At 43.0% G+C, this 13,586-nt stretch overlaps 1 protein-coding gene across 1 annotated transcript; it reads right to left on the bottom strand.

Annotated features, from left to right (window-relative positions):
- Positions 1–952: 952 nt before the first annotated feature.
- On the bottom strand, positions 953–10,220 carry gdpd3a (glycerophosphodiester phosphodiesterase domain containing 3a). Its single transcript, XM_071911922.2, has 10 exons — positions 9,649–10,220; positions 8,402–8,444; positions 8,077–8,212; positions 7,244–7,289; positions 6,702–6,820; positions 5,385–5,474; positions 4,835–4,968; positions 4,300–4,359; positions 3,894–3,945; positions 953–2,153 (listed from the first exon to the last, which is right to left on the bottom strand). Exons 1-10 carry the CDS (start codon positions 9,785–9,787, stop codon positions 2,025–2,027), a joined length of 948 nt encoding a protein of 315 aa, XP_071768023.1. The 5' UTR covers positions 9,788–10,220; the 3' UTR covers positions 953–2,024.
- Between the last annotated feature and the right edge of the window lie 3,366 nt (positions 10,221–13,586).

Below are 13,586 nucleotides of genomic sequence, written 5' to 3'. Positions count from 1 at the left end.
GAATATGGGTCAACCAATCAGATTTCACCTCACATGAGTGTCTTTTTATGGCCATCAGGCAGTTTGATTGTTGATGCAGTTTCATACCTGCTGCTAAATTATAATAGCCTGTGATGTGGAGTAGCTTTGGGGTAAAGTCCGTGTTCTACTTTTAGACTGGACGCTAACATGGGGGTTGCTAACCTGAAATGAACACAAATGCATTCATGTGACAAGACTCGGGAAATGTTAAATTTCCTTGTGGGGGCCGGAGGGGAACAGTTCATCTTGTGGTTTTTGACTTATTAGTGTCTCTGAAAAGAGGTTGTGGGTTTTTCCTCTTCACAGCGGCTTGTCTTGTTTGTCAAGAGCCCGTTTCCCTCCTGGGTCAGTGGAACCAGACCTTTGCTCTTTACAGCCATTAAAGACCTCAGTCTGAATTGATCCACTTATTCCATTAACTCACTTGTCACATTGCAACGCACGGCCAACCAGGTCAGAAAAATACAGCCTTTGTTTCACCAACAAACTGGTTGATTATTATCACAGTAATGTGGCCGGACTTTGACCGTGGCCTGGGAAATGAGGAAGTAGGTAAAGTTTACTGCACATACAGTATAAACCTCCTTGTGCATGTTAGATGAGTGACTGAATTAGTAGACACCAGTGATCAGAAAACGGCACCAGATAAACAACAACACAGTATTAGATACTACATAAATAATACCAATAATACATACTGTATATTAGAATGGATATTCATATGCAACATGCCAATAAGTACACATTCCTCACACATCTTTTTCATTTACCTCCTTAAGTTTGATCCTGTGTTTCATGCTTAATAATACCAGCTATGAAAATAAATGAAAACATAAAAACAAGGGAAGCGTCCCAGATGATTTAATTGCTAAGTTTAGTCCAGTACATAGCCAAACCAATCTATCATGGCAGAAAATAACATCCAACACAATCCAAACAAAGTCATGTTTATTTTCTTATCACAGAACTGGAGATATCTGATAGGCTGTCAGATCACGTGGTCCAGCCAGGTAAAACATTCACTTCAGCCCTGTTAGATGTGACTGATTGTTGCTGAGGAAGATCAGTGACTACTCTTTGACACACTGGCTTTGTCTGAAAGATCACAGGAGGTCATTCTGCAAATTAACCATTTGCAGAACACACCACGCACAACTAATGCTGTTAACACTGATTATGCGTTGAGATTAATGTGTTGATTGTTTTTGTTCCTACTGCATGGTATTTAGTAGTTCGTGTGAGAGAGATTGTAGCTCCGGTCTTGAGACCAAAACCTCATGGGATCTGGGACTAAACTTGTCACGGTCTCCTCTTGGTCTAGGAAATGGATCTCAAATTCCCTGTACTTCCTTCTCTTCTGCAGTCTTGCGTACGTGATTCTCTCACACCAATGACTGCCTGCATATTTAAAAAATAAATAAATGTGAACAATCAGGAGGTGGAGTTTCCTCTGTAGCTGTCAGGTTGGCAACCTTAAATGGCAGTAAGCAGGCTGCTTACATCTGCTATCCTGTTACATTTGACTAATGTTGGGTATTACCTTTCCAGAATTATGCTTATTCAATTATCAAGAAAAGAAAATCATTCTTACAAGAGCAGCATTGGTAACAAATCAATGAATAGTGTCAGGTATGAATATAAAAGAAGTGTATGCCATTATAGTATATTATGAATATATTAATTTGAAAATATCTGCTCACTATTCTATTCTCCACTAGTTTAAGTGTTCTTCCTTTTGGTCACCAGGTGCTGGTCTTTCATTTTGAACTTCATTTGGCCTCAACAGGTCTGGTCTTGGTCTTTGCTGTGCAGTGTGAACTTTCAGACCGTGACCCCTGTACCGCTCCTGACAGACTGATTAGAGTGGGAACAGCCAAGGGTTAGTTGTGCTTAGACCTGTGCTTTCACTCATGGTCATGACAGAAACAGTTTTGATGGTATTCCACGCTGTCTGTTCAGAGCTGTGCATGGTGATCAGTTATTTGATTGGATGTGTTCGTCTCTCAGTCCTGGCTTCTGTGGCTGCACAGGTAGTTTGACAGAAGGGTGGGGTAGTCACTCATTACCCCTGTGGCCCCTACTCCGAACGCAGCCTCTATGTCCTGGTCTTCATTGCACACAAACAAATGCACCTGCAATTACAGATAAATAAACATTTTAAATGTGGTATTTGCAGCGTTTCTGGTGACGTGCGGGACACCAGAGTTGGACTTGTCTCAGTTCTGCATGTAACTGCTAAAATAGAGGAAACAGCAGCATGAAGGAAGACACTGGGCCATCAGCACAGACTGCAGTACAGACTTGCATGCTTTCTCTAAGAGTCTGGAGCTCATCTGGAGGAATGTGGCACCATTCTTTCATGAGAAACCTCTGCCATCTCTCTCTGCATTCTTGTGGATGATGGTGGGAAACCCCTTTCTTAGGCGCTACTTAAGAATAATGTTGTTAAATAATGTTCGCATGAGTGGAGACCTAGTGAGTGACGCGACCAGGGCCATATGACTTGAATTGTTTTCATGCTCATCAAACCATTCAGTGACCACTCATGCCCTGCAGATCGGGGTGATGTCATCCTGGAGGAGATTACTCACATCAGGACAGAGATAGTGCATCATAGGATGCTCACAGTGGCTTTGTATTTACTGGTGTATGTCTTGAATTATGGGTTTAAACCACACCATAAATAATGCCCCTCACCTGATTTCAATATACTGTGTATCTCTCTTTTTTTCCAGGTATTTATTTAGGCACTTATCAGTATTAAGATGTGATACCAGGAATTTAGCTCTCTGTCCACTGGTATGTTCTATTTTTAAGCATGCAATAGTTCAGCTCCTCCTAGATCAACCTTCAACATCTAGTCTAGATCATAGGTCTAGATCCCTGAACCCTTAACAACTACAGGTCTATCTCTACACTGATATTTTTATCAAAAGGTTTAGAAAAAGCAGTTCTTAGTGAAATGATATCTATTTCGAATGACAACATTTTTGAGATAGTTCAGTCAGGCTTTAGACCCCTCCATAGCACACAGACATTCATTCATCATTAAATGTCTTAACCTGATTATTCCTTATTCAGGTTCACGGGAGCCGGGAGCCTGTCCAGGTGTTTCCCTGCCTTCCACATTCCATTACAGGGCTAACACAGATGTAATCACACTCACTCTCCCATTCACCCCTATGGGCAATTTCGAGTCTCCAATCCACCTGACTTGCATGTCTTTGGAATGTGGGAGGAAACCCATGTGAACAAGGGAGAACATGCAAACTCCACACACAAAGGACCATGAAGCCTCCGTCCCGCCCAGCACAGAGATAGCCCTTCTTAAGGTAACAAATACCCTTTTAACAGCAGATGCAGGTGGTTGCTAGACCGTAGTGCTAACACAAGCGATCATGCAATTTTAACTGACCTCGTTTAAAACTGGGTGGGTATCTCTGACTCAGCACTAAGCTGGCTCAACTTACCTTTTGAATTGAACCTACTGTCCTAACAGGCAATTCATCGTCTTCCTCAGCAGACATTACTTGTGGGGTCCCACAGGGCTCAGCTCTAGCCCCCATCCTTTTCATCTCCCTCTACATGCTCCTACTTGGCTGCATGATTTGTAAACATAATGTTCCTTTCCACTGCTACTCAGACAATATCCAATTATAGCTCCTGTTAAAACCTTGTGACAACCCAAACTGCATAAACACTCTCAAGAACTGCTTCACAGACATCAAGTGTTGGATGTCTTAGAACGTTTTACGGCTCACTGTTAGCATAATCCAGATAGTCTTATTCCATGCCTTGCTGTAAAGCTGTTTGTAAACTCTGCCTTTAGGTTTGTGCTTTATACGTTTATCATTATGATGATGGTTTCATACCTGAATTCCACGGGCCGCAAGGTGTTTAAAAAGACTCTTCCTCATTGTTAACCTGGAATGACACCAGCACATACAAAGTGTATGGAAATGTAGATTCTCTTATCCAAAGTAACAGTAGAAATGAAAAATACTGGCGTAGCATTATCTGCAGTGCTGAATTTGAACTTACTATTTCAACACATGCAGTGTAACAGTGTGTTACTGTACAACAAAGTGTTGTCATGCTGTATAGATTAAAAACGATGTTCTGTTTGAATTTACGTTTGCTTTTGACATTCATCCATTGACTTTAACACTTTAACAATTATTCCACAAAGAACCACTTTGGAAATCATTGCAGCCAGTAATGCTTTCAAATGCTTTCCCCTGAATTTCTTTGCGATGCCTCTCTTCTGATGAAACTCACTTTTCTAACAGAAAGATGAGCGGTCTCTTCCTCAGAATGCGCTTCTCAGGGATGAATGTCCTTCAACACAATGAGAAAAAGAGAGGAACAAAGTCAGCCTGGATACACACACACACACACACACACACACACTATTACACATTTCTTCCTCTTAAACCAAACAAAAGCCAGATAAGAGCAGTAAAATCTAGGAGGATAACACCAGATGAACGCATGGGCTACAGTCAGAGTGACTTAAATACCAGACATGTAAACTGAAAACTTAGATTAACATGTGGGCTACAGCCACGAACACAGACAAACACATGTGCTACAGGCAGAGAGCTAGAGGAGAGATGAAGGGAATAGTATCCCTCCTTGCTAAGAACAGATTTGGGCCGAGATGGAAGGGGAACAACAATTTACCTTACCACCATTTGGCTTGTTACTTTAAACACTACACAAATTACCCACTGTGCAATGACACATGCATGAACACACACACACACACATATGGGCACAACATGCAAAGGCGCACACACACAGACAGCCACACCTGTTGATGATGCGCGGCAGGTAGAACTGCAGAAAGCTCTCTCCCAGCGGCACAAAGGGCAGCAGGCCGCTGTAGAAGAGAAGGAGAAGCAGCACACCTCGACTCATAGAGAAACTGTAAGGCATGGAGGAGTTCTAGGAGAGAGAGAGAGAGGCGGGGCGGGGGGCGGGGGGGGGGGGGGGGGGTGCCACAAGCAGAAGAGAGAAAGTGTTGAGAGGAGTGATGCTAGAACAAACTTGAGTAAAAACTGAAGGCCGACAGAGTGGTGGTGCACTGAGAAAAGACTGTAATATCGCAGCAAACCATCATATTCTCATTTTCATGTCGTTACTGAACCTCAAGCTATGTTTCACATTGAGAACATTTCGATTATTTCAACTGAGCATGAAGTAGTGCATCGTGAACTTACTGGGCTTGAATTAAGGTGAGAATTAAAACATAATTGATGCTAGGTTATGCACAGGACAGGGGCAAAAACTGTGCTATTTTCAGTGACTTGGAAATGCAATACTATTCAGATAATTCTGTCTCCCCCAAGTGGCTTATGTACCATTCTGCGGCATTTCCTCATGATGCTGGAGTTCACTGTTGCCCAGACGGTGATGTCCTCCCTGCCGAAGCGTCTAACCAGGTCAGACACCTAGCGGAGGACCGGGGAGAGACACAGACAGCACAAAATAACATTTAGAAATGAGGAAATATGACGGGGAATCAGAAGTATTTTACTTGGCAAGTACAATAAATGTAGAAGAATTTGTCTTGGTGACATTTGTGCAGATAGATATTGACAACTTAAGAGTTACACAGTAACTGACACAAATGGTAGCGAAGCGGCACTGCGAGACAAACTGGGGGCAGGAGACTATCACTGCATACCTGGGGTGGACAAAATAATGCAAACACCACATGAAAAAGGACAAAATCAGGTTGCTGATCCAGCTGAATGCCAATTAGCAGCATGTGTCAACTTTAAAAAGAGGTCTGAAAATCAACACTTTTATATGTGATTAGGTAGGTGTTTCCATTATTTTGTCCACCTTCTGTATATACAGAGTTCTATCTGTGTGTGTTCAAGCAGCATAAAGTATGGTTGCAGCTGCAGAGGGAAGTGTGGTGAGTAACCAAACAGAAGTGCATAAAATCCAATGTATCATGAAGAAAATATACTGAATAGAAAGACATGAATGTAATGAATTGGGAGTATGGTGGGAACAGTGTGAGGCAGCTCTCTCATCAACGCTCTCATAACTCCCCCCTCTTCCCCAACTACCGCCTGTATGAGTGTGGAGCAGGCTGTTACTGACAGACAGCAACTCAATCTTCCCACAGTAAAGAACAGGTTAAAAAAAATCATCGTCATGACACTGATTCATGGGTGAGCTCCTCAGGGTGCAAAGTCACACTCCACTCTCAGAAAAGCAGTGAAGTCTCACCTGTTCAAACTTGTCTGCACTCTCTAATCTCAGGCTCTGGTCGCTCATTTTATGTGACAATTCTGACTAAGTTGTTTCTACTGCTTACTGTGTTATCAGGGTTTTTTTTTGGCAATGATGCATATTATTTTGATTTGTTTAAATCTCTGCAAAAGTGTCTGTGGGTTTTGAAAAGTGCTTTTAAAATAAACAATCTCATTGTAGTTTATTATTCATTGGGATGAGGTGAGTTTAAATGTCAGAGGAGATTTCAAAAGAGAGATGGAGTTGCTTTGGTGCATCGGTAGTGGAGAACCAGGCAAGAGGGAGGGAGGATGAGCGGTGGAGAGTAGGACCCAACACTGATCACTAATGAGGACAATTAACACTATCTGATAAATTTGCCGATCCTAAAGAGAATGTGATCTGCTGAGCATCGAGTTTGTTGGCTCTACCTTCTCTATCAGCAGGTCGTTGTTCTCTTTGATCTCGATGTTGACGGGCATCTCTGGGAACTTCCTGAACAAGTCCTCCAGCAGAGTAAACTTCCTGTCTGCACCGCTGCTGTAGCGGCCTAGAGGAAGGAAGGGGCGAGAACGGAGGAGATATCACTCCACACACACACACACACACACACGGAATACTGACTATCCATAATAAACTTGATTTTATATAGCATTTTTCAAAACAAAGTGCTTCCCAACCAAGAAAAATAAAAATAACTATGACAAAGCTCAATAAAGCAGAAGATCCATAAGGAAAAAAAATAGTCCAGTCAGAGATGAAACAAAAGGAATAAATAAAAACAGACAAGGCAACAAGGACAACGTGAATAAAAGCCAAAGCTTACAGGAAGGTTTTAGGATAAAAGTAAGTGTTCAGAAGAGATTCAGAAGCTGCTTACTCCCCGCTACTGACCTATTTCTGCCTGAAATGGCTTTTTGTTACTGATTCAGACTGAGGAATGCAGGGCCAAGAGAGGGAAAGTGATACCCACCTGCATAAAACGTCACCTCCAGCCTTTCCTTATACAAAGGCAAGTCCTACAAGAGTTGAGAAGCAGTAGGCAGACAAAAGATAGTTATAACAAACTTACTAATAGACTAATATTACTATGATGTTGATTATGATAATGACCATGAGAAGAATCCAAGGTGTGGATTACACATCTGGGGCTCAACTAGTTAGTCTGCAAACAGTAGCTACATTTACATGCAATCCAATAAGTTTCAGGATAATGAACTATTACATTTGAATTTCTGCATGTAAACCCAAATATTCTATTTAAAATAACCTGAGTAATGAGAATCACAACAAGAATCTTTAATTTGATAGCTGGGATATGCTGATATTATTCACCATACTGAAGCATGTAAACACCTCACTCCATTTATTACTTTGCAATCCACACCAGCTTGGTTTCCAAGGAAACCAAACAGCATATCCCTGATGACCTTGTCTTAGTTATGAACCATTATGCAGGTTACTGTGCATATAAACGATCCAAGCTTGTCACTCTTCAGTAGATAGACTCCTGGGCCTGTTATTATTATTTTTGTTGACCTGGGTTAGTAGCAAACAATTCTTTGCATTTGTTTTAATCTGGATGGCAGAACAGACCACACAGGTGGAGTTTACCACATCAGAACACTTCAGTCAGGTCAGTTGTCAGTCTGTTAACTGTGTAACAAACCCCTTCCATGGCACCTAGGTTGGCTAAAAGAAACCCTAAAAACACTATTTGCAGACACTTTGACCCGGGCCTGAACCTCCATCACAACGTGACCTCGTGACCTTTGCCCCCACAGTCCTGTCGGTCTGTCCTCTGACCTGCAGGCTGAGAGAGGAGATGGTGACGTCGTGGCCGGTCTGCCTCAGCAGGTTCTCGTCATGTGACACCACCACGTGGCCGTCGTGGGTCAGGTGACAGTCCAGCTCCAGCATCCCTGTGCCCTGCTCCACCGCACTGGGGACGCACGGAAAAAACGTTATGACATTATTTATGCAGATTCACTAAGCAAGCTTTTGTCTTCTGACAAAACAAGGCTAAGATTAGAGGAGGTTCGAAGCTGCACAGTTGGTCACAGACTTTCTGAAAACAAGCCACTGCAGTCTGTTCCTCTGCCAGCCACCTGGGTCAGGGTTTGGTACTCACTGTGTGAAAGCCTCCATGGTGCTTTCTATCCTCTCTCCGCATCCTGATAACAAACAGAGGAGTCAGGGTGAAGATGGGGTGGCACAGGGGAGCAGAGCACAAAACAGATTTGCATTAAGCCATGGACCACCTTTTGAGAAGATGTTTCCCAGGTAACCCCTTCTGACAAGATTTTTGCTGTTAGATGTGATTTATTACAGAACTGCATAGCTGTCTAGGCAGTAGGAGCGGAGATAATGGGTGTGAAACCTCAGATCAAAATAGTTCTCACACATTCACTCATTGTGCTAAGTTCCAGTAAAGGAATTAAAGCTGCTGTAGGTAACTTCAGGAGGAAGTTTAAACCAACAAGAGGAATGACACGCCTCCCACTCCTATAGTGAGTGACAGGAGGAGTGATTGACAGGACAGAGCCACGCCCTCTGCCTCAGACTCCTCATTGGTCGGATGGGTTTCCACACATTTGATTTTGAAATGAGAATAGCAGAGGAATAGGGATACCGCTGTTTCTGAGATTCTGACATATTATCCGGCTCGTCTTTGGCCACCAAACATGGCAATTTATTTTCATTACATCATCCATAAAAGTTACCTACTACAGCTTTAAATGATATTATACAAAATTTTGCCAGAGACACCTTTGGAACAAAGACCCTCCAGACCACTTTGTAGGAGCCAGTGAAGCAGCCTACTTTGCATGTGAGAGTGGAAGGGGAGAATGAAGTGTAATCAAACCGCATTATTCATTACAGGACATAGTTATTAATAGACATTTGTGTTCTCTTTTCAACATGCTCCTTCTCATTTTTTTGCCTTTTTAAAATCTACTTTGTTACATAGCTTAAAAACCATACTGAGATGGGAAATGAAGTGAGATTTAAGTTAAAGTCAGGAAGAGCATTTTGGTTACCATTAAAGGAGTTATTTTTCACAAAGTCCCGTCTTTATCAAACATTTTTGCAATCTTTAGACACACTATGGATAAACTTTTGTCTATATTCTTGAACCAATATACCTAATGGGGCAACGGTGGGCTAACAGTGAAAGAAATGAGCTTGGAAGAAGTGGGTGGGGGAAGTGAAAGAGAAATGCTCTCCTCTTTGAGCAGAGAACTTGGCATCTACAGTATTATAGTTACAGTAGTAATATTATTTAATGGAAAGCCAATGCCAGGTTTTGAAAGACACAGGACTCCAGAGATCACATTTATCTACCAAGGTGAGGCTCCTCATCTCCCCAGCTCTTACCTCCTCTGTGGGAGATGTGCCTGCAGTGGAAGGCTGCGCGTTTCTTCTTGTGCAGGATGTGGGGGTTCTTCAGCAGGTACAGTGAGGTGACGGTGTAGCCCCCAAGGGCCGGAAGGATCAGGTACAGCAAACCGCTCATCCTTTCCTACAAACGCACTCGCAGTAAAGCGCTTGACGGCGTCTCTGCAGGATCCCGCTGAGAACGACAGATCAGGATGCTTCTTGGCCACTCACACCGACGGCAGCAAAAACTGATCAAACAAAAATCACCAAACAAGCGTGTCGTTGCTCAGTGAGACACTTAACCACTCTGAAGATCTTCAACAGGCCCCCTTTGTGCTTTTGGAGGCGTTACGGCAGGTAGGTGAACAAATCCCAAGCAAAGACAGACTTGATTGTTAAGACTCAGTCAACCTGTTTGTACCTTTTCAGAGCTCTCTGCTGTAACAAATTTCCCCCTCGCAAAAAAAAAAAAAAAGGGCTGAACTTGACAAACTGGTAAGACCGAAGAGACGTCCCACGAACGTTTCATGTCGCAGGAATATCCCACCTCTGCTCTCATTCACTTCAAAGTCTCTGTCCAGGTCGCTCACAGCCTTGGCACCTGAAACCTCCACAGAGCTGTAAAGTCAGTTAATGAAGCACCAGCTGAGAAGCCAGCGCTGGCCCACAGCTCACCTCTCCCTCTCCCAGCAGCCTCTCCCCTCCCTGTGGCAATAGTATTTCACTCTCAGTAAATCTCTCTGTGGTTTAGTGCTTTTGTTCAAAAGTGCTTTGTGTGTGTTGGGACTGCCTGAATAATATTTGCCAATACTTTATGGTTTGTTTTATTCTGTGATCCCCATCTTACCTGACACTGAATTATCCTGAAGTGATCAGCCCCCCTCCCCCTAATTATTGGCAACTATTATCTTACCTAGATGTGTGTACGTGTTAGTTGATGCCCAGATTCCGGCTTATGAAAAATTTAAGTTAAGCTACTGCTGTACATGGATTGGCTAGCTGTACACTTGATCATAGACAGTTGTAGTTGATGGTTGCCAATGATCAGGAAAGGCAAAGCAAGTGCTGGTACATGGCAGTTTCTTAGCCTGTGTATATTTGACTAAGGATGGGTGTGGGGAGATGTGTAAACTCAAATTTGACCCACATTAGTAGAAACGCAGTCATAAAACGACTACATGACTAAACGCGTGCATACTCACTGTGTATGTGTGCATACAGCACACATATGCACACACACACACACACACACACACACACGCAGAGCAAAGTCAGCAGACTGTAGCACTGTATTGTTTAAAGTTTCAATAGAAAAGCTGAAATGTGTCAAACAATAGTGCGACAGGCCGAGCATGCTCTGTGAACCGCTACAACAGGCCTAGCTGTCACCAGATCCCTATATGTTAGTTCTATTCATTCCAGGTGCAATGTGATTTTTCAGTGTTTGCTCATGTTTGCAGTTTTGTTTTGGACTTAGAGCTCCAATTCATTTTTAAAAAGGGAGATAACCGTTTGCCTACTTTTTTGTATCCTTGATCACATCTCTGTTTTTAGATAGAGGGCTCTGGGTATTCAGCTGAAAAAGTTTGTTTATTAGTTGTAAGCAGATCAGTGTTTTCATACCAGTCAAGGCCGGTGCTGTGGGAATGCCGGGGACCGGGGGGGGCGAGCCGTGCCGTGCCGGGACATGTCATGGAGGAAGATAAGGTGGAAGAGCTGTCTAACAGGAAAAGCAACTTAACTTTCACAGTGAGATAGCACACAGTCATGTGCATTACACAAGAGCGTTTAACAAGACACTGCAGATGAGCAGTATCTGCACGTTCCCATGACTGACAAGGTTACTTCTGGTGTTAAATGTCCAAGTAGGAGAAACAAAAACACTCATATGCAAAGGTACCAACAGGACCGTCAGAGCAGGAATAATATATTGCTTCAGGGAACACAATTTTCCAGCTGGGACACAAAAAAAAAGTGAGAGAAAAAAAAACATCTGCACAACAAACAGTTGTAACGGTATCAGCAATTTTATTTAATATATGTATATAATTCTGTTTCTTTGTTAATTGTTTAATTCATAATACCCATAGAATATACAGACTATAACCCTCAATAACTCATATCTCTTTGACAATCTACTTATAATCTTCTTTTAAAATAATAATTCCTTATAAGATCTTGGAGGGGGGAAACAAAAAAAACAAAAGAAACAAAAAAAACAAACAAAAAAAAAAAAAAACTAGGTTCCAGAAAGATTGAAAACACTGCCAATAATAATCACGCCCATAAGAGAAATTAGGAAAAAAAAATGAAATAAGAACATTCTAATTAAAAAAGATACAACTTGAACTCCCTTTTATGTAAAAAAAGAAAGAAAATACAACGACTCACCAATATAACAACAATAGCAATAATAAGAACAGCCATTTAAAAACGACAATATCTGGAAAAGGGCCTCAAGACAGGCAGGCCTTTAGACTTGTATATACTGTGTGAATGCGTATTGTGTGTGTATAAGTGCAAATTGTCACAAACGCACACACACTCACCGCTCGGAGTGTGTGTGCGTGCGTGTGTGTATATGTGTGTGAGAGAATGTGTGTGTGTGTTAGGAGAACTGCAAACATGGTCCTGTTGGTTCGTTCCCATGGTTACCCAGTGAGATGTTTGGTCTGGTGGCGGGTTGGAGAAAAAAGCGGGGCTAGGGCAAGTTAAGCAGCTTTTGGTCAAAGAAAGAGTCACACAGACGTGAAACGCACAGGTAACGGTGGGGAGAGCGCCCTAGCTGTGAGGAAACAACACACACTTGTATCCAAAACGCACACACACACACACACACACACACACACACACACAGGGGACCTGAATGGTCTTTGCTGTATGTTAATGATAAACAGACACACAAATGTAAATTACTGCAGACAACCCATGAGGTTCAAAAGAATGCCTTACACACACGGTAAGTGAAACAGTCGACTTGTACGAAAAGTGATATAGCCGAGCAAGCAGGGTACGAGACAGGGAGGGAAAGACTTTGACAAAACTACGAGGAACCAAAAAAAAAAAAATCATAAACAAAACAAAAACAAAAAAATCTCCAAGGGGACAGAGCGTGGCTGGAAAGGCAAAGTGCAGGTGCGCTGATTGAGTCACATCACTGGAACGAGTCTCCCGCCTGTACGACTGGCCGCTGCCACTGGAGCTCCTTCCCTCCCTGCGGGTCTGAGCCGTGATTCAGGTGAAGAAATGATTTCTGAGGGAGGAGGAGCCAGCGAGAACAGGGAAATCGGACCGAACCGAGCGGCAGCAAAGTCAGTGATATGGTTTAGAAAGTCTCGACCAATCCCATTTGGGCGGGGGGGAGGGGGGGTGAGCAGAAGGGGCGGGTCAATGAGACATTTTGAGGGAGGGGGGGGAAGGGGAGGGGCAGCCCTTTGAGTAAAGCGTGGTGAGTGTTGGGAAGGGGGGGAAATGAATGAATGAAGATCACCACATGCACCGATTTCAAGTCTGGTTCACTCATCGCCCCGTGGAGGAATAAGTGCGGATTAGAAAACACTTAAACTGATCCTTGGATGGGCTGACTAGGTGTTACGCAGAGCGGTGGCTATGGCTTTTGAGGGGCAGAAGCCTTACAATGGCTCGGTGGAATGGTTAAAGCCCGAGACGTAAAACAGTCAGCGATTTTGCTGTGAGGGGGCAAGGCTAGTGATCGGTTTAGGCCTGGTCTCTGTGCAACAGGCAAAATTAGTGCAGACCAAGTTACTGATCTGGACCTGGGCTTTCACCAAGCAGCGATCAGTACAGTCACATCCAGAACAGAGAGAGGAGAGCAATGAGACGAGAGGGGAAACACAGACTAACCAGTGACAAGAAGAACATGGACAAAAAAAAAAACAAAAAAAAAAGCACTGTAGCCCGCGCACACACAGCAA

This window comes from Centroberyx gerrardi, chromosome 7 (genome assembly GCF_048128805.1).
Source record: "Centroberyx gerrardi isolate f3 chromosome 7, fCenGer3.hap1.cur.20231027, whole genome shotgun sequence".
NCBI classification, from domain to species: Eukaryota; Metazoa; Chordata; class Actinopteri; order Beryciformes; family Berycidae; genus Centroberyx; species Centroberyx gerrardi.
This window is presented reverse-complemented; position numbering and strand designations above follow the sequence as displayed.